General features: G+C 46.5%; 2 protein-coding genes across 18 annotated transcripts in view; one reads left to right on the top strand and one right to left on the bottom strand.

Moving 5' to 3' along the window:
• The window catches only part of LOC116446882, a 781,927-nt gene that overhangs the window by 365,015 nt on the left and 389,632 nt on the right, over positions 1-27,280 (top strand). The window lies entirely within an intron of this gene.
• Positions 1-27,280, bottom strand: part of AGAP1 (ArfGAP with GTPase domain, ankyrin repeat and PH domain 1) — a 315,634-nt gene that overhangs the window by 30,118 nt on the left and 258,236 nt on the right. For 11 of the 17 annotated variants that reach the window (XM_032115303.1, XM_032115304.1, XM_032115305.1 and 8 more), the window contains 4 exons: positions 26,260-26,337; positions 17,653-17,807; positions 15,644-15,734; positions 10,035-10,257 (listed from right to left, as the gene is read on the bottom strand). In XM_032115303.1, coding sequence (XP_031971194.1) covers positions 10,035-10,257; positions 15,644-15,734; positions 17,653-17,807; positions 26,260-26,337 — 547 coding nt within the window. The remainder of the gene's footprint in view (positions 1-10,034; positions 10,258-15,643; positions 15,735-17,652; positions 17,808-26,259; positions 26,338-27,280) is intronic. The other 6 variants (XM_032115307.1, XM_032115308.1, XM_032115309.1 and 3 more) reach the window with 1 other exon arrangement.

The raw sequence follows: 27,280 nt of genomic DNA, 5'->3' as shown, positions 1-27,280 counted from the left end.
AGGAAAAGTGTTTGTTTGTTTGCTGGAATAAGAACCAGTCTGGTGGGTGTGTCTGTCCTGAAGGTCTCAAAACCGTGTAGGATCTGGACTTCAAACTTAACTTCACTTTTGGTTTAGATATGGATTGATCATTTCTCTTTTTGAATTAGTTCCCTCCCAAGCACCTACCAGAGCTAGAGAGATTGGAAGACCGGTGTGTTTTCACACCTGCTTGGCCAAAAGCTCCTTGAAAAGGGCAACTCAGAGCTCACCAACAGAGAGAAAACCATCACTGTGTTTATTAGAAACTGCTTGGGCCAGTGTGCAACTTCAGCAGAGGAATGGAAGGGCTAATGAGAACAAAATTTAGCACAAGCCAGGAATGAGCTGGCTTTGCAGCCACGTCCAGAAAGCAATTTGAATTATGTTTGCTTCAACTGCCTGGGGGAGACCTGGCGTGCAGAGAGGCAGATGTGACCTCAGGGCAGGAGGAATGAAAGGAACAGGTTAAACATCAACTACACAGAAAAGCTGCAAATAACAAGAAAATATTTTGCATAAGATCTCTTTCTAACAGGATAGGTATCTTTCAATCTGCTGGATGTTTTCCCAAGTGCTTGACTCACAGCACTTCCTACAATACTCACAGAGGAGCCTTTGGATCTGACCCGGGCACCTCATAATAGCTGATGCTTGGCACTGGGCATTTTTAAACTCAATGGCTTTATTTTGGCCTATTATTATTATTATTATTATTATTATTATTATTATTATTATTATTATAAGTTTCAGCCTTGCAAACAGCTGACTTTCAAGAACAAACAAGAGGCCAGTGCTTCTCCTTTGATGAAAAACTGGTGAGAGAACACCTTGGTAAGGCTGCCCAAGGCTTTACAGACAGCAAACATCATTTCCCAGTTGCTTTTAGCTTGCCATACTTAAGATGAAACTCGCCATATTTATTATTCAGGTGCTGTGTGGAGTAGCAGAGATGTGCATCCACACATGTGGCACGCAATTTAATGCCAGTGGTAATGATACCAAGGAATTTTCTGAGGAAAAACCGACCCTCAGTGGTTTCCATCTGACTCCTTTTCAGTGATCCTGGTCTTTGGCCTGATGTGAGCCACGTTTCCCCTCAAGTTATAAATTCACCATCCCATTTTTTCCCACCTGAAATTAAAATTTTGTTCTCATTAGCCCTTCCATTCCTCTGCTGAAGTTGCACACTGGCCCAAGCAGTTTCTAATAAACACAGTGATGGTTTTCTCTCTGTTGGTGAGCTCTGAGTTGCCCTTTTCAAGGAGCTTTTGGCCAAGCAGGTGTGAAAACACACCGGTCTTCCAATCTCTCTAGCTCTGGTAGGTGCTTGGGAGGGAACTAATTCAAAAAGAGAAATGATCAATCCATATCTAAACCAAAAGTTAAGTTAAGTTTGAAGTCCAGATCCTATACGGTTTTGAGACCTTCAGGACAGACACTCACCCACTAGACTGGTTCTTATTCTAGAAAACAAACAAACAAACACTTTTCCTGCTGCTGATTGTCAATTTATGAACACTCTTTCCCCCCAAAAATCCTCCTTGTTTGAGTCCTGAGCTCAAATGCTAGATTTCTCCAAGTTCAACAGCTCATCAGCTTCCTTTTCTATGGAATTTCAGCTTTAACTTGGTACTTTTCAGCCAAACCCACAGAAGGAGAACCCAAATTTGTCAGGAATCTCACCAGAATAAAGGTACCTGGAGCTGCCTGTACCTCCCAGGTAAAACATTTCAGTCTCCATCACCTGCCCTGCTGCAGAACCCTCCAGGGGCAGGATGTCCTCACACAGCTCTGATTTGTGAGCTGGACACACCCAAGGATGTCTTCCTTGGAGTCTTGGAGGGGTAATTCAGAGTGAGTTTCTCATTTTGTTTCACTGACATCGAAAACTCCTTCACAACCACGGGGTCAGTGTTTTCCACGGCTCCTGGGGATGGCACGTTACAGAAGGAATCCACCAAACGTCTCTGGACTTGTAAGAAAATGGCAAAAAGGCTGCTAAAATAGGGACTGTTGCCTTTCTCTTGCTCTTGTTTGAAAGCAAAGCTCCTTCAAGGCCCTTCCCTTCTACTCAGCTCCAGTGTTCAGAGCTTGGCCATTGCCTCTGGCCCACTGCTCATGAGAGAATCACAGAATCCTGGAATGCTCTGGGTTTGTGTGTGACCTTAAAGCCCATCCCATTCCACCCCCTGCCATGGCCAGGGACACCTTCCACCATTCCAGGTTGCTCCAAGCCCCATCCAGCCTGGCCTTGGGCACTGCCAGGGATTCAGTGAAGTGGCACTGATGCTGTTTAGATTGAGAAGAAGAACAGCACTGCAGCTTTTACACCTCTGCATTTTAATAAACACTTCAATAATCTGCAGAAGGAGACAGAAGCACTTCCTTTGCAGGTTTCTCTTTCACCACCGACGAGGAAAATAACAATTGTAATAATTATTGCCAACCAGGCTCCTGTTTGCCGAGTGTTTGAGCTTTTATCAGAGGCAGCTTTGCACACAAGAAAGGTGCAGCTGAGCCGGGCAGCATTTCATCTAAAGCACTCATTAACTTGGACAAGCGGGGTCGAGGGTGTTGTGGTTGTTTTGTTTTGATTTTTAATCATGCAGGCATCTCCCGGGCTGCCGTACAGGCACCGGTGTTTTACCGGATCAGCTCCTGGGTGACAAGGGCTGCCAAGCAGCTGCAAGGACAATGAAACACAATATTACTGCTACTACTACTGCTACCTTTCATCTCTGGAGTATATCTGAGCTTCCAAGTGAGCTTCCAAGGAATCCAAAAGGCTGAAGTCTGACCAGCAGCCACCCAAGCTGACGCTCCGCTTGCCTCGGGTAGCTGCTCCTGTCAGATGCACTTCCTGGAAGCTACTGGCAAGTGGCAATTTTATTTTTTTGTTTGAATTTAACTGCAAACCAACCCAACGTGGAGGCACACGAAGGGTTCACTCCTACAGCTGTCTCCTGGAGTTTACTGGCAGCAGCGAATCAGTCTCTTTATTTATGTCTGCGTTTGAGAACGCGATGCCGCCGTAACTAATAATTTATCCATTTTCCTCATTATCTTCATGAAATATCTGCTGTCCAAAACTGAGCTAATAGAACTCCAGCTCGCTGGGAGCCATGCTGCTCGGTGCACTTCAGCCACCAGGAAGAACAGGAGCGAGTCTTCACTGATCCCTTCCCAAAGTCCAAGCTGGAAACCTTAAGCCAAACCTAAAGTCAAACCTGCGGTCCCTGAGCAGCTGCTGGGCCGGCAGCAGCCCAGCTGTCTAAACTTTATTGGCAGCAAATGTCATTCTTGCACACGGACTGCCTGCCTGCAGAAGCCAAAGGCACATCTTGGGCTATCACATCCCATCACGTTCCCCGACGAGATGTGAAAACCGGAATGGGAAACGTCAACAGAGTCCGGCTGCGGCGAGGAGCGGGGCATGCCCGCTGACAAGCGTGCCGCCGTGACAGAGATGGGCTTGGAGTTGCAATTAGTGGCACTGTCATTTTCGGCCGCTCCTGCCAATTAATTAAGCCTGTCAAATGGAAAAACAGCGGCATTCACATGATAATTTATATCGGGAGAGACTGGCCCGGCAAAGCCGCCGCTGCCGCCAACAAAATGCCCTCCGAGTGCTTCAGAAAAAAAAATAAAATAATAATAATAATAAAAAAAAATACACATAAAGAAGTGGAAAGGGGAGGTGGGGGGGAAGAAAGAAAGAAAGTTAAACTGTCCTTGTTATAATTGTTAACTCTGATCGCTCAAGTAGAAGACGGGCTGATTAAAACTCCAAACGAGCCCCCAGCTCGCTTAAATCTCAGAGTCCGGAATGATAGAATCAGAGGAGTTTATTCATACCATTAAGCCCCAGAGAACTTAATTGAAAGAAGAGCATAGCCTGGACCTTGACAAGCGGGAGGTCACAGTAATTGCTGCCGGACATATTTAACATTAAGATAATCAGGCCATTAATTACCCTTTGGATCATTAAATCAGCCAGTTGCAAAATGAAATTTCTGCCTCTATTACTCACTTGAGAGACCACAGGGGTGGCTTTTAATTTATCAGTGAGCTTGAGATACAAAGGACCAGGCTTGGGGAGGAAGGAAAAGGGGGAGAAAGGAGGGGGTTTGCTTCAGCAGAGGCAGGAATATCAATCCGCCATGCTTGGTGATCGTGGCAAATTAACTAGGTAAGATAACCTCAGCTTCTAAAGGCAGAAGCTGGGGGTATGTAAATAGATGAGGGCAGACAGGGAGATCAGAGCCTGCACACCACTTAGCAGGATAATAAAGGAAATCATCCTTGATTATCAGTGCTAATTTGGACACTGCCGGTAGCTTGTTATGCGTGTTCTGAGTAGCATTTAATTAATTCAATTGCTTGTTAATGAGGGAAGTGACATGTGGGGAGCAGATGCCACCCAACTGCAGATGGGTTCTGGTCAGCCCTTCACAATAAAATTTTTTTTTTTCTTTCTTTCTTTCTTTCTTTTTTTTTTTTTTTTTAAATTTATTTTTCAAAACCCCCTTCCCCCAGCCCTGGAATGGGAAAGGTGTCAGGCGTGGAGGAGCACTGAAAAGGCACAAAACACTGACCTCATCAGGCCAAGATCCGCTACGGAACCGGAGCTGATCATGGTGGATAGAGAGGTACCCGCGCTCCCCCAGGCCCCAATCCTAACGCTGCTCCTTGTGCCAGGAATCCAGCACCAGCAGCACCACAACAGCAAACTGATGGCCAAAAGGAGCAAGGGATGAGGGAGACGTGGAACACAGCAGCCCCACCAGATCCAGCACGCGGGAGCGGGATCTGAAGTACTCCGTTTCCCCGGGCTCGCCCTTTATCTGTGATGAAGGATTAATTATTTTTACAGAGAGAAGGAGGCATGGATGAGTATTTTCATGGAAGGCATGGTGTAATATTTTTCATCCGAGTCATTCCCCAGTGACCAGCTCGGCGTCACGGCCGCTCTCCTCGGAACAGCACAAGCCAGGCTTTGGTGCAGGACTGTAAAACTCAGCTCACTACAGTGGAGCTGCATCATGTTGTCCCTGACACCATTAAATTGAGTTCATTAGCGAGCAAGGATCCAACTGGGTGTTCCCTCGAAAGGTGAGAGTCAGTTCCCACTGCTGGCTCCCAGCTCGAGGCCGCTCAGCCAGTGTTGGATTTTCCTGTAACCTCTGGTAGCCAGAATGAACAGGGAGACTGCTGAGCAAACAGATCTGAGCACAACTGCTGCTCACGCTCCAAGCCCCAGTTAAAGAGCTTAAAGCTGTGCCTGAGCTTCTGCAACCCACTCATCCCTCGCTTCAAAACCAGTTTTAATGGAGTTGGACATTCCACGTGTCCAGGAATATTCTCAAAAGGATGCTGAAATGGTGGAGCCCTGTCTGTCTGTGGCTAATGCAGATATTTGGCATGGCTGGAGTAGCAGAACAAGAAACATGGCCGGGATGGTGCCTGGATATGACCCTGCCTTCCCTCAGCTTGCCCTGCAACGTCCAGCCGGTGGAGGTGGCACATCCATCCCAGCACTCCCAGGGAGACAGGGATGGAGACCTTGGCAGCTCAGGAAAAGTGGGTGAGGGAGCAGATAACCGTCTCCTGGAGTGGGCAGAGGGATGGGGCAGCTTGTCTCCTTTGGAAAAGGCCAACACCACCTTGGGAAGTCGACGGTGGCAAACAAGTCTGCAAACCAGAAGCCACACGGGCGTGAGGACAAAGCAAAACGTGTGAGGTGTGTGCAGAAAAAAGCTCATTGTCTGGTAGGGGATGGACAAACCAGTGCAAAAGGCAAAGAATTCCCAAGCTGGCTTCCCCACATCTCCAACATTCCTCCATGGAGCAGCTCAGCCCCACAGGGCTCCTCCTCCAGTGCCGCAGCACTCCAAAGCAGCGTTGTGAGAGCGTGCTTGAACAGTATCAATAGCAATTAGAGGGAAAATCCTGATCCCATCCCCAGCCCCAGTTAATTGTTGCAACATTGATTTACTCTAATTTGACTTCTCACTCCAAATTAAACCCGCATTACCCAAGGAGGGACCGTAGGCAAGCTCCCCCCGCCCGCCCCCTCCCCTCCAGGACAATAAATTTAATATTGAATACACTTGGAACAAAAACCTGGCGGTTGTTGCAGGATCCATACCGAAAGATCTTTTTCCTTTTTCCCCTCTTCTTCTTTTTTTTTCCTTCCTGCGAGTAATTAAAAGATGCTTTTCTTGACTAATGATCCCCCTGTTTAGGAATGGGAAGTCGATACTCCTTCACCAGCAGTCAGCTTCAATTTGTCACAGGCCTCCCGAAGTTTGAGCGGCGTTCTCGAGGCTGCTGGTAATTGCTGGAACCAATTACCAGCTTTCCAGAGCTGACCTAATCAGGGACCCACGGACACCACAGCTCAGGGCCAGCTGGTCCCTGTTCCCTTTCCACTCAAGTGTTTGCCTGTGCTTGGGTTTTCTGCCACTTCCCCAACTTTTTGTGCTCACCGGAGCTGGTGTTTATTCCTCCTTCCTCCCTGAAATCACAGCAACACCCTCAGCCTTGCCTTGTGCTGCTTCCTTGGGGATCACACCACACCTCTGCTTCCCAAAACCTTCAGTGCCAGAGGCCGTCCTGAGTGTTGCTTTTGATTTACAGGGGCACAGAACGACCTGGAGATCTGCCTGAAGCGTCCCAGGATGGTTTGGGTTGGAAGGGGCCTTAAAGCCCATCCTCATTCCACCCCATGCCATGGGACATCTTCCACTAGGCCAGGTTGCTTGACATGACCTGGAATGTGTTAATACGAGAGGATATACCTGTGCAACATATCCCTGATCAATGCAGGAAGGACAATGCCCTTTGCTAAAAAGCTGCCAGGCTTTGAATTTTACACACCCTCCGATCTCAGAACCTTTCTGGCCTTCAAGATAAGTGTCCAGGTTTATGTTTCCCCGTGATTTGTTTGGATGAAGAGTTTAAAGTGCATTTAAGCAGACTAGAAAAGGACAGAAGTATTTAATGTGGTTTAATCACAGAATATCCCGAGCTGGAAGGGATCCCACAGGGATCAGTGAGTCCAGCTGCTGGCCCTGCACAGACACCCCACTAATCCCACCCTGGGCATCCCTGAGAGCCTTGTTCAAATGTTCCTTGGGCTCTGGCAGCCTCGGGGCTGTGCCCATTCCCTGGGGAGCCTGGGCAGTGCCCAGCAGCCTCTGGGGGAAGAGCCTTTCCCTGCTCTCCAACCTAACCCTGCCCTGGCACAGCTCCAGCCGCTCCCTGGGTCCTGTCCCTGTCACAGAGAGCAGAGATGGGAGCTGTCCCTCAGGAGGTAGCTGCAAGCCATGATGAGGCGTTGAATTTGGTAATAACTTGTTTTTGAGTGTGCAGAATTACTGAATGGAAGCTGTACTCACAGCCTGGCACAGCTCTGTTCTCAGAAATACTGGTGACATTTTCCTGGGTAAGACTCCTTAATTATGCCATGACCTAGAGCAGCCTTTTGGCAATTCCTCCTGCAAAACAGCATCTCCATGGATCCCTCCACCCTTCCCTCTACTCCACAGAAACACACGGGATGCCCCTGCAACCACACAGTGATCAGTGCCAACCTCTCCCAAGGTGAAGGGACTGCTTTGAAAGCCACATCAAGACTTTCAGGTTCCTTTTAGCCCAGCCTGTGAACACTCCTTGAGCCTCCCAGCCCAACAATTCAGTATTAGTGGAGCAGCTCATGCCTGGTTTTTTTTGTGTCCCTAGAAATCTCTGGGCCTCCACTGATGGCTTCATCTCCAATAGAGAGACACAACATGAAGAGGTAAAACCCACCTGATCCCCTCTAAAAGTGTCTATTACGGCCCCATCACAGAATCAGATTCCCAGAATTGTTTGGGTTGGAAGAGACCTTAAAGCCCATCCAGTTCCACCACAAGCAGGGACACCTTCCACTGGCCCAGGCTGCTCCAAGCCCCCTCCTGGGACACTTCCAGGGATCCAGGGGCAGCCCCAGCTGCTCTGGGCACCCTGTGCCAGGGCCTCCCCACCCTCCTAGGGAAGGATTCCTTCCCAATATCCCATCCACCCCTGCCCTCTGGCAGTGGGAAGCCATTCCCCTTGTCCTGGCACTCCATGCCCTTGTCCAAAGCTCCTCTCCAGCTCTCTGGGAGTTGCCTCCTCCCCCTTCAGTCCCTCAACAACAACAAAAGGGAGGTTTGTTTAACCCTCCTTTCAGGTCCAGTTTAGCTTCATCCAATAGAATTCCTCATGCAAAACTCCAAACAGCAGTGAGAACGTGGAAAGCAGAGCCTCTACCTGAAGAACTTGAATCTATTTTCTCACCACATCTTGGACAGAAGGATTGTGATGCTGGCAGAGACCAAAGTGAAGCACAAAAGGAGCCACTCACTTTGGAAAAGCAGAACTTTCTGGTATTTACGTGAAAAATCACATTTCAGTCCCTGCTGCAAACAGCAGAGGAATGGGAGCAGCAAAGCAAGATTGCAATTGCTTTGTGGGAAAATTTTCACATCATCCTAATTCTACTTTTTCTAGCACCTCTTCGATCACGTAAGCGTGAACCTGGACACAGAGCTAGAAAATCCTATTTATAAAATGAATCCTTTTGTCCAAAAATGTTGCAGCGCAGGAAAGAAAGTGCAGTGGTATCAGTGACAATCAGAATCAGCTGAAGATAACCATGAAGATGCACTGAAACAAAGGGGGAGAATTAAAATAAGCCCTGAGCATGAAATACTAAGAGAACAAAGTTGATTTTCTAGAAGTAAAAATTCAATCCCAAATGAATGATTTAATTGAAATGGATGGTGCTCTTTTCATCACAGTCACGTGGATTTTAGATTTTTCATGGTGTTTATTATCTGACTACTAAAATAATGTGATTTTTCTTTTTTAAAATAGAATTCCAATTGAGTGCAAGCCTTTTCCTCTCAGGTGTTTAGGACTGAGGTATTGCTCCATCTCACCTCAGCAGTAAGCAGCAACATAGATCTGTGAGGTGCAAGAACAGAAAATCTTTGGATTAAAGCGATACTGGTGACTGAGAGTTCATTTCAATCTGCCTGATGAAATCATCGTGCTGCCTGTCTAATAATACAAACACACAGAGCAGACATCCCATTTCTGCCTGAAAAAAACCTCTCTTTGGGTCTCCCTGAGCACTTTTAAATGCACAGCCATTCATCTAAGTAGCCTGATTAATGTCATGGCTTCATTCTCGAAGATGAACCAAAGGTGGCACCACAAATTCATTTTTCAGGGCTAACGAAATAATGCAATGAGAAACAGTTGACTTTATTACACACAACAGCACAAACCCACCCCTCCACTGCAGGAGGTGGCCCAGGTGTAGTGATCTTTCCACCTGATCCCTAACTGGAAAAAGTATTCTCAAAACGTCTGTCTTTAACACGGATCAGATTAATTAAGCATAAAAAAACCCCCTTAGTTTTAGGTAGGACAGCACATCACAGGAAGATTTTCACTGTGTGGAGCTATGAGAGGCAGGCAGAATGCTGTTCTCAAAGGAAACACCCCCACCCCCCCCAGCAGCTCATGGTTTCACATAAATCACACACACAAAAAGTAATCAAGCCCATGGCGAGCGGGACTTTGAACATCCCCGAGCAGAACCAAAGACCTGACAGCCAGGTACCAATTCCCAAGCGAGCCTGAACCTCTGAAGGAACATTATTAATGACAAACTGTTAGTCCAAGAGGCAGGAACTTTGTGGCCCACCGAGACAAAGGAGCACATGACAGGATAATTTAGATGGAGGAAGAAGCAGGCGGGAGGTTTCCATCTCCCACTGAACAGAAAAACTGCAGAGCTGCGGAGGAAACCTTCGCAAGAGCCAGAACGTAACGAGGTCACTCAACTTTTGCCACCCCCCACTTTGACACATGTTCTTCCTGGGCACGCAGGGAGGATATAAATAATGATTTTCCCACAAGGCACGGCGCGAGGGAGGAGTTAAAAGCGGCAGTGTCACAGACAGAGTGAGCAAACGCACCTGGTGGAGTCTGAGGAGGGCTTCACGTGGCCTTGGCTGTTCTCCTCCCACACACTGTTGGCCAGCTCGTTGCCAATGGCTGACATCACCTTGATGAGCTCTATGGGCCAATCGTCCAGGTCCAGCGAGCGCACCCGGGACAGGTGCGTGCCGAGGTTGCGGTGGATCCCTGAGCATTCGATGCAGATGAGGGCTCCCAGGTTCAGGCTGGCCCAGTCGGGGTCTGCAGGACAAGGGACACAGCAATTAGGACAAGGCAACACCCAAGGGAACTTTCCTGCTGGTGGTTGTGCTTGAAGGTTTTGGCTCCGGGGGTGTCTTGTCCTAAAGTGCAGCTGGGAGGTCTCCCGGGGTCAGTGGAGATACCCTCAGGGGTAAAAAAAAAAAAAAAAAAGGTGGTGTCTCAGAAGGTGTATTACCCCACCTCCAGCCAAAAAACCCCTATGAATCAGAGGGGAGAGGAGAAACCAAGGAAATGTAACCACAGAGATGGGTAAAGGATGATGAAGTGGAAAAGGCCCCTCCTTGGGAATCCAGAGCTGCTCGCAGCCGCTTGAAAGGGAGAAAAAAATATAGAGACCAGAAACAATGATCTCCTGCTCACTACATCTACTCCCTCAACAGCCACCTGCACCACCAGCTACGTGTGGCTCTTACATCTGACTCTTCTTCCATCTCCAGAATCAGAGGGATAAACACCAAGATGGAACTGTCCCACCTGGAACAGCCCCAGTTCCAGGGCACGAGCCAGGAGGATTCCACCCACCCAAAACAACCCCACAAAGGGTAAGAACTGGGGCAAACCTGACACAAGATGGGAAATTCCATTTCCCAGCGTGGTTCAGAACTCTTTTGCCACGCGTAACTCTTCTTCCTGTGTAATTTAAATCTCGATTTGTATGGACTGCCCTCTCTCCAACAAACATTCACCTTAACAAATGCAACTGAAGACACATGAGAGGAATTGTTGTTGGCTTTTTTCTCCCCCCCTGCTGTCAGATCTTTTCTTCATGCCTTACTCTGTGCATCCCAAAGAACTACCCCAAATGCCAAGCAGGAAAACGGGGATTAATTAAGAGGGCAGGCAAGTCTTACTCCTATCTAAATAAAATTTGGAGTTGACAGAAAATGAATTTCCAGTGTTTCCTTCTGTTCCGGAAAATTTCATCCAAAGACTTGTCTCGTAACCCACAGCTGAAAAGCTCTTTTTGGCAGCCAAAATATGTGGAAACAAAACATTTCCTAGTTCTTTGCCATGTCATGTTTGGACAAAAAATAGGAGAGGAAAGCTGACAATATTAATGGTGAAGTCCCACGTTTCACTGAAGGCACTGACTGACATTTTTCAGTCAATCCTTAGAAATCTAAAAATGTCCCCCAGAACAAAAATCCCCCATCTTATTCCACTTGAGCAGAAAACCACAGCTGCTGTTTAGAAGTTCCTGTCCGTACATATTCTTATATCACACCTAATGTAACACCTACATTATACATATACAGCATTTCAGACCTCCAAAAAACAAGGTGAGACAAAACTCCTGCCATGCTTTCCAAGCTTTTGGTACAACAACTACAACAAACTCCTTTAATTCCACAATTCTTCAGATTATTATTATTATTATTATTATTATTATTATTATTATACAACCTCCACTGTTGTTTTGCCAGTGGTGTATCTGAAACACACTAAACCCCCCACCCCCAAGCAGCAATTTGTTGGTATAAACTTGAAACACAGCAAGTAATAATTTGAAATTTGCAAACTGTGACTCGGAATGAAACCCCTGACCTGCAAAGGCCAGGGTTATCCCCACAAAAATCCAAAGTGCAATGAGTTCTAAGAGGCATGAACTCACAATGAAGCAAGAGAATGAAATACCAACTTACGTTATTCCAATTATTCTGATACAACTGGTGTTAAAGACATGACCTCCCTCCCAAACACCTCTCTACTTGAAGTCTACATGTAGTGCATCTGGCACTGAATAAATTCTTTAAATATTCACCCTCTTCAGAGCATCACAGAATTGTTTGGGTTGGAAGGGTCCTTCCAGTTGCCAGCACTGAAGGAGTCCCCCAAAACAACAACCAGGAAGTTCCATGGAATTTTACCAAGGTATTATTGTCAATCTCAACAATCTGACAACACGCAGCTGAGTGGGAAGGTGGCAAATGAGGAAAGGCAAGGGCTGAACTTGTTATAGAAATGAAAATTATTATCACCAATTCATACCACATGTGGTTAGAAAGCTGTAACTACTCAAGGTTGGGTTTTGTTTTCCTTTTAAGGAGATGGTACAAACCCAGCTCCCTTTTCCTGCTGATGGTGAGAGTAATTCTGAATTGGAGGACGCTCACAAGGCACGTGGCAGGCATGGATATCAAGGTTTGATGGTAAAAGGAAGAAAAAGCCCACTCAGTGCAGCTAAAGGTGCTTTACTTAAAACTGGTCAAACAAAAAATGAGCTTTTTTAGCACCACTGAATCTACCCAGATCACACTTTTCAGCTGTCCATATTCTCAAAAACGCCTGGCTCACTCCTTCCCTGAAAACCTCTTCTCCACTCTGACTTGCACCTCAATCAGCTTCACCATTTGGAGGTGAGAACTCTCTTAGGAGAATAACCCCTCCCCACTGTCTCCTTCATCCCTTTGGATCTGAGGAGGCTGATGAAAGGCTAAACCCTCCTGAGGTCAGCAGGTGTAAGATATCCCTGGGCTGAGCAGAGGGAACTGCTGGAAGGAGGAGCAGAAGAGCCAGGGAAAGAAGAGGCAGGGGTGAAGGCATCTCAAGCTGCAGCAGAAGAGAGAGAAAAGTTTGCAGCTCTCTTATTCTTTGAGAGGTTTTTTACTCTATTCTGCATGAAAAATTGAATTTTGTGATGGGTAGGACAAGATTGCCCAAATTATTACCTCAGTGTTTGGTTCTCAAATACATAATACACCAGTGATCAGACTCCTGGATTGGAAAACTCATGATGAGAATCCATGTTTTTAGACCCTCCCTGTTTTCTTCTGCAACAGCAAAGACCTGCTTTTCCATGGTCTCTGGATATCTTGGAAGAGGTGACTGATATCTATCCTCTGGTAGAGCCAAAATCCAGGAATTCAGCTAGGTTTGCCTACGCAATTGGATCACCTTGGGTGGCTTCTCCAGACGAAATCAGCCCCGGGACTCCGCTGCTTTGGGAAAAGGCAACATCAGTTTCCTTCTGAAACATGAAATCAGATCTTGGGCACAAACTCCAGCTCCTAAGGAGCACTTTGCCTCATCTCTTGCTCTGGGATGGGCATGTTAAAAGGAGAATACTGAACAACTTCAGTTGGAGGCTGCCAAAAGGCCAGGATGCTGGCAGCCCACAGCTGCTGGGTTAACATCCAACAAGGCAGAATTCCCCCGTGAAACAAAGTGCTGCACCAAGTGCTCAAAAGGCAAAGAGCTCCAGAAAGAGGAAGAACGAGACTTCTGAAGTGGAAGATTGATGGCTCTTGAACAGAGCTGAGGGATGGCAACATCTCGTACTCCTGTGCTCCCAAACATCTGCCTCTCTGGAGACGCAAACGACGTGAGAGCTCTACGAGGTGCTGGGGTTTGTGATGTTAAGTGCTCTGGGGGTAAGGACCTGCCCAGGCAAGGCAGGAAGGGAGGCAAGAGAATAAAGCAAAGCCCTGCAGAAAAAGCAGCAGGCTGAGGTTCACCTCGTGTGGGTGTGTTTACATTTTAAGATCCATTGCTTTGGAAATATCTCAGGTTTATCCAAAGGTGGCCTTAAAATCAGGAAGGTCAAACAGCGAGAGGAGTCAGAGAGGGCATAAATCATCTCTGGAGAACACAAACAAGTCCAGCTGAAATTCCAAAATCATCCCCCTGCAAAAGCTACGCGACAGAGCGTTGCCAAAGTGGGCTGTCCCACTCTACCCTCTCCCAGCAACATGCTCCTGGCACATCCCTGCTGCTGGCACCACGCACGGGGGGCCAGCTTGACCCATGAACAATCTGGCTGAAAACCAGATCGGTTGGGGGGGGGGGGAACCCAAAAAAGCAAAAAAACCAACAAAATAGAAGTGCTGCTTTCTTGCACAACCGTTTTCCTGATTAAACATCTCGCCCGGCTGCATAAATCCTGGGATATATGCATGGCTGGGGAGAGAAACACGAGCCTTGGGGATAGCGTGGAGTCTGGGCAGAGCTGAGGTGGATCAGAGGGATGCTGTGGGTGTGGAAGTGGTCTGCACTGAAGGGATTGCACCTTATAGATATACAATATAACCTCCCATAAATACATACATATATATGACAGCATAATATATATTTGTGTATTTTATAAATATATATATATATATATCTAGTTAGCAAGGCTGGGAAAATGCCACCCACAGCTGCACAGACAGAGCGGAGGAGGACTTGGCACCACTCCCACCGTGGGCTGCTCAGAGGCAGCAGTGAGCACTTCAAATGAGCTGAATATCCATGCAGGTCACTCCCAGACCCCCTCCTCCTCACACACAGCACACCACCCCACCTGCCTTTCTCCTGAGCCACATCAAAGCTCTGGGGGAAATCTCAATGACTGCCAGGTCACTATGAAAGCACACTAATAAATAAGACTCGCTTTGGGCTCCAGGTGCTAAAACACCACCCAAACCAACCTCTTCCCGTGTTTAGCACGTGCTGAATCACATGGAGAGGAACACAGAGACCAAACTGTTGGTGCAAAAGCACCTGCACTTGTGTACAGATGTTCTTTTTACCCTGGGGTGTCAGAATGGCTTAGACCAGGAGTCAAAATCCTAAGCGGCCAATCTTCAAAAGTAAAAATCACACCTGAAGAAAAAGAAGTGAATATTTTTTTCCATTTTAAGCATGTGCAAAAATCGCAAGGAAAGTTCTGACTTCCAAATATCAAAGAAATAAAAATGCACAAGTTCTCAGTCCTTCAGCTCCTCCAACTAATTGCTTTAGAGCAAGAGAACTTCCTTTTTGTGGCTTTGTTGCAAACCCCTGGAACTAAAGAGCACCAGAATAATGGCCTCAGTCGGGGTTAGTGAGGTGAAGCACAGCTCAAAGTATTCCCGAGAACACTCTTCTGAACACTAAGTATATGTTTTAAAAAATATAAAAAAAAATAAAAAAAAAAAAAAGGGAAAGAAACACAAAGGGGAAGGAAAAAAAAAAAATCCAAAATCAGTTTTCTAGCATCCAGATATAATGAGCAATGACTTTGGTTTCTTCTGCCAAGCAGGCCTAAAAAACCAAAGGAAAAACCAGCAATGAAGCTCTACTTCTTTGAAAACATTACCATGGCACGTGTGCCCTCACCTCGCAAAACAGGCAGGAAATGGAAGGAACTGATGTCAAACAGCAAACTTCTTTCCTTCAGCACAGAAATGCTGACATTCAACGTGAAACAACGAGGGGAAAAAATGAGGATGCATCGATGTGGCAGATATTGAGCATAAATTAAGATTTGGTTAAGCAAACTCCTCAATGGAGCAGAAATGTGCCAGCAACAGAGGGGATGTAACACCAGGGAGGCCAGAGCTGGGTGTTCCCCCAAGCCCTGGCCGAGGAGAAGAGGTCAGAGCCGAAGTCAGGTGGCTGTACTTACTCTGAGCCTCACAGTCCACGCAGTGGGAATTGCCTCTGATGTTCCTGATGGACTGCAGGGCCATGGCCTCGTTCTGACTCGTCAGGCGGGACTGGGGGATTTAAAGACACGAATGAGCAGTGAGGAAGAACCCAAAAAACCTAAATGACACAACTGGCAGCTGAATGAACGGCAAACCCCAAAGCTCAGACCAAGGTCAAATGAATACGGTCAAGGAACCTCAAGTCTTGATTTGCCTCTCAAGGAACAGGGATCTTTTGGCATCTCCAAGACTTGTGGGGTCTCCAGCCCGGATTCTAACAGAGGGGAATCAAGCCTGAGGATGAACCCTGCTCTCCCCAAAAGCAGCAGCCACACTGCAGGTTTGCTTCTCGAGATAAATGAGATAAGAATATCATTTTGCAAGATCAGTTTCTTTTATCGACGTGCGTGCTTGTGCTAATGAAGACTAAGGGACGCTTTGCAGAAGCGGCTGGAACCTTTTTATCATGCAAAGGTCAGGTTTCACCCGGTGGCTCCTGTTTAAATGCTCTCCATGGTGACCTGCCCATGACCTCTGCTTGGGGAGACTCTCCTGATGCACCAGCACTTCAGCTCTACCCTAAACTGCCTTGAGGGTTCCCTGAGGAGCAAACTGTTGCCTGCACCAAGGGATGGAGAAGGGATTTAAGCAGGACTTGTGGATATCCACGTGGAGACGCAACTTCCGTGGGACACCTGTCCAGCCAGCTGCCCTTTGCTGTTCCAGCCAGTTCTTCTAACATGCTTTGGGAACCTGGAGTGAAAAACCTCCCTGAGCCATTGCCCAGCCACTCTGGAAGAGTCAGAGGGGGGGAAATGATGCCTTAGGTTTTAACTTTTCCATTTTTCACATCCTGCACTGCCTGGTGTGTCACTCTGAAGTTCCTTGTAGCCTGGTAATTTCTGCTCTCTCATGCCAGGCAGACATAACAAAGCCTCTCCAGGCCTGCTCTCCAAGGACACCCAGACTGTCCTAGGCCCAAAAGTATAAACCAAAAGCTTCTAAAGGGGGGGGCAAGCTTGGGGAAACGACATCATTAACTGAAGCTTTAATTGGAGAATTAACCCTGCTATGCAAATGAACCAAACTTACAAAAGTGTGAAGAACTCGTGACCTGTTGTCCATCTTGGGGTCCATCTTGGCAGTAGCCTCTGGCCCCCAGGGGGTACCTTTGAAGGCCTTTCAAATAAATACCTACTTTTATTCCCTTACTCCTGTCTAGTCTCTGTGTCTAGGAGGCCTCTTAAGGCATCACTTTATCCTTCTGCATTGATATTTTTATGTGGGTGCTCATGCACAAACTTCCCCTTCTGTGCTCTGATAACACACACCCATCAGGATGTCTGAACCCATGCAAAGCAAGAAACATGTAAACTGGGATTTTCCTCCACCTCAGGAATATATCTTGGAAATAAACCCATTTTTTAACACCAAATGGGAAGTAAATTGTGGTATGATGATGGTAATTAGTGGTGTTTGATCTACCCTGGCACCTCAGGGCAACAAAAGCAGGCATTCATTTAAAACTAGGAGTCTCTTCCTTGCCATATAAAATCATGAAAGACAACTGTTAGATGGGTAATATTATGGAGTCTACAGTTATGGACAACTAGTGGCCATTCTTCTCCCTCAGGCACCACAGAGCACCTTGCTCTCTCCTGTGAAGTGCTTACAGACAGCTGCACTCAAGACGCAGAAGTTCTCCCAAAAACAAGCATTGGCTGAAGGCATCTCAGACTTTAAACACTTATTTTGATAGGAAGGGCGAGCAAATTCCTTCTGTCATCAAAGGAAAGCACTCCAAGGGGGGGAAAGCTGCTCCTCCTAGGCTGTGTGCTCCCCTCAGAAAGCTCCAAGCCTCCTCAGCTGTGGGGGTAACACACACAAACACACCTCGAGGAGTACGGGCTTGAAATTCAGAATTTGCTGCCATCTTAATGATGAGCTAATCCATGGCTAATTGTCAGTATTGCCCTGTGCACCATACCTTGTTCTTGCTGCTCTCACAGGACTGTAAACTGGCCAGGATCTGGCTCTCTATGGCTTGGACCCACGCGTCCCTCTCTTCGTAGGTGGTTGCTTCGAAGTGCCAAGTCTGGCCCGTGAGAGAGACAATGATAAACTCGAAGTTTTCTTCTTGTTCTGGAAAAAAAAAAAAACAAAGAGCAATTGGAAGAAAAGATTAAGGATAGTGAAAAGTAGCTGAAACAACCTTGGTTGATGAGAACTTCTGCTACGTGACGGGTTTAAGCTGAAGGAGAATAGATTTAGATGAAATATTGGGGAAAAATTCTTCCCTGTGAGGGTGCTGAGGCCCTGGCACAGGGTGCCCAGAGCAGCTGTGGCTGCCCCTGGATCCCTGGCAGTGCCCAAGGCCAGGTTGGACGGGGCTTGGAGCAACCTGGGACAGTGGAAGGCGCTCCTGCCCATGGCAGGGGTGGAATTGGATAATCTTGAAGGTCCCTTCCAACCCAAACCATTCTGGGATTGTGCAAATCCTGCAAATGCAGGTCTGAACATGAGGTTTGAGGCTGGATCCTGCCCTGCACAGTGCAGCAGGAAACAACCAGGATCCACTGCTTTTTCTCTCTAAATGCTATCCAGACAAAGCACTGGTTTGGGTAAATGCTCAGTTCCTGTGTTTGTGAGTTTGGAATCGAGTCTGTACCTTAATCAAACATAAAATGGCCAGCAAGCATCATTTAGATTTAAACCTGAGGAGCTAAAAGCTACATAATGTAAAAATCAAAGGGTGCCACAAAATAAAAGATGAATGGACCATAAAGAGCTGACAATACAGAAAGTGTAACAATTTACCCTCTTCTTTCAAGCAGTTTTTACAAGCACAGATATATTAAAGCAGATATGTACATTTTCTCCTCTGCAGCATGAATACTGGGATGATAATGATAATAATAATAATAATAATAATAATAATTACTGGGCTATAATACAGGATTAAAATCAGTTCAACCTATTCAACATCCACGTCTGACATGGGAGATGAGAAAATGATCTGAGAAGCCAGGAGAGAGGGTCAGTGAAATATCCTGAGGGCTACTGGAGGATAAGGACAAGTATTCAGGCCAGAGGAGCAGCACATGGAAATACCAGCAGAACTGAAATAAATGGACACACAGCCCACCTACACATGGGACACCAATGCCAAATTAAAAAAATCAAGGAAGCTGAAACAGAGTAAGTGCAATTGGGAAGGGCTGGCACGGAGCATGAAAGAAAAAGAATAATAGAGCACAAAATTCTGGTGAACATCAGCCATAATGAGCTTCAGAAAGAGCATTTTGTCCCATAATGACTTATTATATATTCAGAGCCATGACACTGCTGTGTTCCCTCATCATCCATAAACATGCAGAGACCAGGGATAAATCCAGCACCAGATTTAAAGACAGCACTGCTGCCCACTGGCAGTTGTGCTCCCAAGCTGTGGAACAAGGGGTTTTCTTGGAGAAGCTCCATGTCAGCAAGGCCAGTGCTGTAAGGATGCCTCAAAAATATCAGGAGGTGACTTGGCACCTTGAGGTGGGGATAAACACGGAGCTGAAGGTTATTTTCAGGTGCAGGAAGGCAGCTGAGGCAGCAGTTTTACTGAAAAACAGTGCATGGGCTAAGTGGGAGAAGAAATCATGGAATATCCAGAGGTGGAAGGGGTCCCACAGGAATCACTGATCCAACCCCTGGCCCCGCACAGCCACCCCACCAATCCCACCCTGGGCATCCCTGGCAGCGCTGTCCAAACGCTCCTGGAGCTCTGGCAGCCTCGGGGCCGTGCCCATTCCCTGGGGAGCCTGGGCAGTGCCCAGCACCCTCTGGGAGAAGAACCTTTCCCTGATACCCAACCCAAACTCCCCTGACACAGCTCCATGGCATTCCCTCGGGTCAAAGACGAATGATGCAACTGCACAGCTACAACTGTTCCATTATAGCAACACTGTGTTCCAAACAAACAGGTAGAGGCATTACCCAAAATGCCATGAATAAATCATGGGAAAAGCCTCGTTTATCAAGCAGAGCTTTCAGGGGTTTATGAGGAAGATCTAAGAGGAACTACTCCACAATAAATGAAGTTACACTCAGCCCTGTGCACTGTAGGACAACACTGGTAAGGTCTCTGCAGCACCACTGAAACCCTCTGATCTCCTCTTTAATAATGCTGATCACACACACACGGAGCTGGTTTGGCCAGGAGAAATGAGCCCAGGAGAGCTGCAGCACGTTTTCAGGCTGGGCTGGAAGGACATTTTGAGGTCCAAAGAAGAAAACGGAGCTGGGGAAGGGGCTGGAGCCCCAGGAGCGGCTGAGGGAGCTGGAAAGGGGCTCAGCCTGGAGCAAAGGAGGCTCAGGGGGGACCTTGTGGCTCTGCACAAGTCCCTGACAGGAGGGGGCAGCCGGGGGGGAAATCGGGCTCTGCTGCCAGGAACAGGGACAGGAGGAGAGGGAACGGCCTCAGGCTGGGCCAGGGGAGGGACACGGTGGATACCAGGGGGAATTTCTTCATGGAAAGGGTGGTCAGGCCTTGGAAGGGGCTGCCCAGGGAGTGGTGGAGTGCCCATGCCTGGAGGGAATTCAAAGCCATGTGGATGTGGCACTTGGGGACGTGGGTTAGTGGGGAACGCGGCAGCGCTGGATTAACTGCTGGGCTCGATGATCTTGGAGGTCTTTTCCAACTTCAATAATTCCATGATTCTATATCCACTGAAGCTTCAGATTTAGTCCCCAAAAAGCCGTGCTGGTTGAAGACATCTTCCCTAATTTTTTCTGCTTAAACACACCAAGACTGTTTTTGCCCCGAGCTCAGCTGTGAAACAAAGCAGCAGTGCCTGCTCCACATCACCCCCCAGGGCAATTCCTTCAGAAGACAAGGAACAAACCCATTCCTGTACGTCCTTAAGCACAGCAAGTGGGAACAGGAAAATCCAGGAGGGAGGATGAAATTGTTCACTTTCACTCTTCAGTCAAATTATAGGTTGTGCTATTTAAATCCCTGTGAGCCCAATCACAAAATTTTATTAAACAGTTTTCCATGTTTAACAGTTATTCATGGAAAGGTCCACTATAATAGTATTTTAGCACCATCAACCTGTCGAAATCAACCTGCCCAATTACTCCAAACTACATTAATAACACCGGATATTACACTAATTGTGTCCAGTTTCTATGCAGACGAGGTCCCATGGGGCTAATTTTGCATCCTCAGGGGCAAGCAACTCAGCCATCAGCCTGATTTCACCAGGAATCCCTCCTCATTACACAAGTCCAGGCTGTCAAACTTTTTTTTTTTTAAGAAAAAAAGGTTAATGGGCCAATCAGTCATCAATTATTTCCTGGAGAGGCAGCAGAGGAAGGGTTAAAGTGTGAAGAACCAGCTGCCAGCAACTTCCATTTGGAAGTTATTATCAACAGGAGATGTCTAAAAATGTTGTTGTTTGTTTTGCCTTTTTTCTTTTCTTTTTTTTTTTTTTGAAGAGGGAAGGGGTGGCTGGGATGGGAAATGAGCCCAAACTATGAGATTGTGATGATATGGAAGGCAAAGCACAAGAGACTTTTTCTTTTAGTGGAAGCGGGCATGGAATCAGTGAATTTTAGGGTGCCCAGGGCAGCTGTGGCTGCCCCTGGATCCCTGGCAGTGTCCAAGGCCAGGCTGGACACTGGGGCTTGGAGCAACCTGGGACAGTGGGAGGTGTCCCTGAGGAGCAATGGGTTGGGGAAGAAAAAACAAACATTCAGGCATGGCCTCACTGCCTTCCCCTACCCAATGTGTTTGTGATGTGGGACTGAGACCAGCTTTAGAAAACCAGCCTGAAAATTACCACAGGATACAATTAGGCCATAACTTGTTCCAGAGAACTCAGTTCAGTCCACTGAAATGTAGGGAAAGCACATGTCCAGAAGCAGTCACACCCCCTGGTATCCCTCAGGAGAGGTTTGAAATAATGTGCACAAATCAGCTCGGTCCCAGTTTCCACTCCTCACCTATTTTACTCCCAATATTAAGAACTGCATAAATAACCAGGGACACCTTGCACCAGTGATGGGCACAGTTCAAAGTCACAAAATCCTAAAAGATCAGGTTGGAAGGGACCTCAAGGATCACCTGGTCCAACTTTTCAGCACGGAAAGTCAGTGGGAGGCAAGGGCTCCTTCCTGCCATGCAGGAATCCCACCCATCCTAAAAGATGGCTTTTAAACAAATAAATACTAAGGCATTTCTCACAGGCATTCATGAATATTTTACCAGAACCAGGAATAAGACTTGATCTTCTGGCTCCCAAGACAACCAGGCTGTGCATTTGTATTTGTCTGATAGCAGAGGATGCTGGTGCTGCCGCTAATTAACAGTAACTCATCATGCACACCTGGTGGGTGGTGCCACTCACACAGGAAACACTTCCCAAGAACAAGAAGTCAAGTGCAGTACCAAAAACACCCTTGAGGGCACGTTTCAAACACTCCTGAAGCACCTTCAAGAGCTGAGGTTACAGCCTGAATCCCAGCCAAGCCTGCCTCAAGTAACACCGAGCCCTATTTAAGCTCCTTTTCCATCGCCTCCTCCTCCCTCTCCTGAAAATCTCTTCTGCTCAAGCACCATAACCCTTCATCCTTTCCAAAGGAGGAGAAGGGAGAGCTGCTGGGGTGCCCTGGGAAGCGACAGGAGATGTTGACAACACACCATTTGTTTACAACGTGTTATTTACGTCCCACGCAACGTTAGGTCTCGTCACCTTTCGCCGCTCCGTGTGAACCACCCCCGTCACTCGGCAGATGAGGATGTTTATTAGCAGCCTCAATTAAGGAAATATTTGTGCCACGTCCCACTGGGCATGGCTATGCTAATACTTCTCTCCCCTTTCCAAACCCGGTGTCTAAATCTAATTAGTTCTGAAAATCAACCCTATCAGGACAACGGAGCTCTGCTATCGCTTGCCCACAGCTCTTGGTAAAGGCTGTGTTCCACTGGAAGAGTTTTATATCCCATTTATCTGAGTGGTGGTAGAAAGCTGAAGGCACTGAACCCCTCTGCCACATGGACTTGATGTTTTATTTGGGTGCTGAGACAACATAAGTTAAAAATTTTTTTAAAAATTCAGTTTAGACAGACAGGGTGTAACTTCCTGCACGGGCACAGCACCACGGCAGCAACAGCATCACCTTGAAACCAGAGGTAGCTTGAGGCTTCTTGAGTATCCAAATCAAAAAGTTTTCCCTCAGTGCCCAGCAAATCCAGCCCAGCACTGTTTAAAATCTCACATGTAACCGTGAGGAGGGGAAAAAAATCAGGATTTAGTATCTTTAAGCATGAAGAGCACAGACATTTAATTCCTTAAATATAATCCTGCTGTGCTGCAAAATCATAGAATCACAGAATGGTTTGGGTTGGAAGGGATCTTAAAGATCATCCAGTCCCACCCCCTGCCATGGGATACCTTCCACTATCCCAGGCTGCTCCAAGCCCCATCCGACCAGGCCTTAAATCTGCTGGTATAGGAGAAAGAAGTGTGTGTTTTAATAACACTGCTATGGTAACAGGTACAAGTGACTCTTAAAACCAGAGTGGGGTTTGTTTTAAGCATATCTCACTGCTACTACATATTTTTCCCCCTAAAGAACCAAAGGATGGCTTAAAGCCTGGCTGCCTGCAATAGGGGGAGCACGTGGGACTTCCTCATTTGTCAGTGGCTCCCTGTGGAAAACCCCCAAAATCCGAAAATGAAAGAGTTTAGGCAAACTCTAAAATGAATCAAAGCAAGGTTTCTTGTAATGAGACAGAACTGATGGAGGAGACAACTCTGCAATTTTGTGGCAACGTGGGGGTCGGGCTCTGCTGCCAGGGAACAGGGACAGGACAAAAGGAAACGGCCTCAAGCTGTCCCAGGGGAGGCTCAGGGTGGACAGCAGGAGGAATTTCTCCATGGAAAGGGTGCTCAGGCATTGGAGTGGAGTCCCCATCCCTGGAGGTGTCCAAGGCAGGCCTGGAGGTGGCACTCAGTGCTCTGGGCTGTGTGACAAGGTGGGCATCGGTCACAGCTTGGACTCGATGGCCTGGGAGAGTTTTTCCAACCTCAATGATTCTGTAACACCCTCAGAAGGCTGAGTCCTTCAGCTGGGATCCCACGCCTGGTGAAAATCCCACCCATAACATTATTTTTGCTGTCAAACAGCCAGGACAGAGCAGCCCCTCTGATGGGGACACTCAAGCACAGAGTCCCCCCCCACCCTGGGGACCATTACCCACCCACAGCACAACTGCAGCACCTGGGCTGCACCTTCCTGCAGCTCCAGCTGAGCTCTGCCCGCCTGGGAGCAGGCACAGAACACCTAAAACCAACGGGAGGGCGTTAAAAATGACTGGAGAGCTTTTCAAGGCGGGGCTGAACCTGATGGAAATGTTTGTGGTGTGTAAAGAGGTGTAAGCGCAACTGAGCAAGCGCGTGCCAAGGACCAAAGCACATTTGTTATTCTGGACCGTCATTTCCCATCATCGTTCTCTTTTTTGAAGGCATAATTATCTAAACATGTGGTTTTTAATACTTACAATCCTCATTAACTCCCCATTTGGGTGCCTCACCACTGCAGCTCTCACACAAAGGCTCACAAAGGTACCAGCTCAAAGCTATGGAGAGCATTGAACCTTCCACCTTTGGGGGGGGGGGGGGGATAAAACATCCAAAAAATATATTTGCCTGATTTTAGAATTTCATCTTGATGCTGTGTCTCAAAACTTTTTGGGCCATGGCCAGCAGGACTGTGTTCCCATACCAAGGTGCCCTCAGTACTTAGTTTGAGCAGAAAGATCAAAGATTCCTCAAATTTGACATGCCCTGAAAAAATGTTGATCTGTGAAACACAAGGGAATTCCATATATTTGCTCCCCTGCTGCAATTTGTTAACAGGTAGGTATAAAATCCCAAGCTTCTCGAGCACTAAACCTGTACCAACAAACATACCTGACCAGAGGAAAAATTGGGCTGGGAGGCATAAATAGCAAATAGAAAATTAAAAAGTTACTAAAGTGTCTTTGTGGGAAAAAGACAACCCCAAAACTTATGAATATCTCACAGTCACTCTCTGTCATTTTGTATTTTGCACTTCATATTTGAAAAGACAACAAAAGGATCAAACCAGCCGGTTTAACAGCTCTGAAAGGCATTAATTTTACACCGAGGCTGAGAAATGAAATAAAATTACACTTCCAAAAAAAAAAAAAAGCTGCATTAACAAGCTGGAATAAACCCCCACTTTTATTTCCTGTGCACACTTTGTTTGGCAGGGAGAGCCAGGCCCCCGCCAGCAGCCTGGGCTGTAATTGTGCAAAAAAAAGGACGGTGATATAAATCACCAAAGGTTAATGATCAGGATGTGAACAGAGGGACTTGTTTACAGAAATAGCATGCAATTTAAAATTTACAAGAGATTTAATGCCACTGCTTGGCAATCACTAAAATCAACAGCCCAGAAAACAGTGACATTAAGAAAAATATTACAGTTATAATCATTCCAAAATAAGTCAATTAGTGTTAGGGCATGCGCTCGCGATTACTTGACCCATTTGGTTCGCACTTAAGTGAAGAGAAAAAAAAAAATCCCCCTCCCTCGTAGCGAGATTACTGAGTTGTGACCTATTTTGCATTCCCTATTCCTTACACCATCCCTCTTCCGTGCTGCTGGAGGTGGTGGAGGTTTTTTTTCCCACCCCCATCCTCCTCCTTGCTTGGTTTCGGAGTCATTCTGACCTTTGACATTTGTAGTAATAATAATAAAAATATATATATATATATATTAAAAAACAACAACAGAAAAAGTTTATAATTGTGTTGTTCAAATGAAGGTGGAAAGGGGAGGTGGGGGGGGGAAATAAATACATAAAATTCCATGTGCTGTTATACAAAAGGCATGACGGCTGTCTTGGGTGGGTGGGGGGGGGGAAAAAAGGCAATGTAAGTCAATTTGTGAACTTTGGCACCGGGTGACCTTTAGAAATACAACAATATCCAGAATTTACAAGCAAGAGTAGCACATGCAAATGACCCGGCACTGTCTCGCCTCTGGATTAGAGCTGCAAAGAGCATTATGGAGAAGGCTTGCACAAAACAAATTAAGATTGTTACTTAAATGTCACGGCACACTATTGTATTTGGCTACAGATCATTACACCTGATACTAACACTTTTAAAAACCGTAATAACTTGGGAAATATTACATTGAGTGCCCACATGGAGAAAGGGAAAATATATATGTATCTCTTAAAAAAAAAAAAAAAAAAAAAATAAAAGGAGAAAATGGGTTCCTGAAGTAATTTAAACATCACCACTCCACGACTAGAGGGAAAGGTCAAAATTTAAGTAAGCTGAAAGGAACATGAATGGCAAAATAAAAGGCACAAACAGAAAGATGAAAAGACCAAGTGGAATGACTCTGCAAACACGGGGTGGAAACAAACACGCATGCTTGGGGCAAATCTCATTTCCAGGGGGAAAGGGAGAGAGGCGAGGAGGGCGAAATTTTGGAGAAGTGGGTTAAAAAAAGGGGGGGAGAGAGAGAGGAGGTGTTCATCTGGGACGGGTGGGTTTGTTACCTTCGGTGTTGGTGCTGCTGCTGCTGTAAATATTTCGCAGGCTACCAACACGGTTTAGTTTCCAAGCTTTGCGTTTGGCTGCGTCCAGAGAGCAGGAGGGGAAGAGAAAAAAAAAAAAAGAGAATAAAAATAAAGAAAAAAGAAAGGGGGAGGAAGAAAAAAAAAAAATTGGTTGTTGGTTTTTTTGTTTTTTCAATGAAAAAGGGGAGAAAAGAAACATCAAAAAGCACGTGAAGTAAAATACAAGCACGAGCCTGTTCACACGTGAAGAGCTACACACAGAAAATGCACACAGGACCACTGAGCCCCTGCAATCCACGGCCGATGTGGAAAACCTCGTGTTCAAAGGTTTTTTTCCTTCAGTCACCACAACATGACACGGTTTGACAAGATTAAATGGATCTGCTATCGGAACAGACGAAAACAGACCAGCAGAAGTAAAAAAAAAAATATACATATATAATAATAATAATAATAAAAAAAAAAGGCAGGAAGTATTTGTGCAAAAGGTACAGGACTGGACGAAACAGCTACTGTAAAACGCGATCTAATTCATGACAAAACACAGCCAGACAAGAGCTCCTTTTCCTCCAGAAGCCTGCAGGGAACACTTGGTGCCTGGAGTTCACCCTTAAACTTCCTTTTTACATCACCACCTTTAGAAACTGAGGTGATGATGTAACGACCTTAAATCCTCGTACCAACAGATGTTCTTTGTAGCACTGAGCTCAGAGGAAGTAGAATTGTAAAATCCCAGAATGGTTTGGGTTGGAAGGGACCTTAAAGCCCACCTTACTCCACCCCCTGCCACGGGCAAGGACACCTTCCACCAGACTAGGCTGCTCCAAAATTCCACCCCCCCGCCACTGCAAAATCAAAGTGTTTATTGGAAAGGGGGGGAAAAAAAAAAGTCAGTTCTTTACACAGAATAGCAACACCCTCATTTCGTTAGAACTGACCCAAACTTTGAGATCCTCTGAGGTGCTGCTTCACAATTAGCAGAAAATATGGCTCAAAAGCA

The sequence above is a fragment of the Corvus moneduloides genome, chromosome 7 (assembly GCF_009650955.1).
Source record: "Corvus moneduloides isolate bCorMon1 chromosome 7, bCorMon1.pri, whole genome shotgun sequence".
Taxonomy (NCBI): Eukaryota; Metazoa; Chordata; class Aves; order Passeriformes; family Corvidae; genus Corvus; species Corvus moneduloides.
Note: the sequence above shows the minus strand (reverse complement) of the source record. Positions and strands in the feature narration are given on the sequence as shown.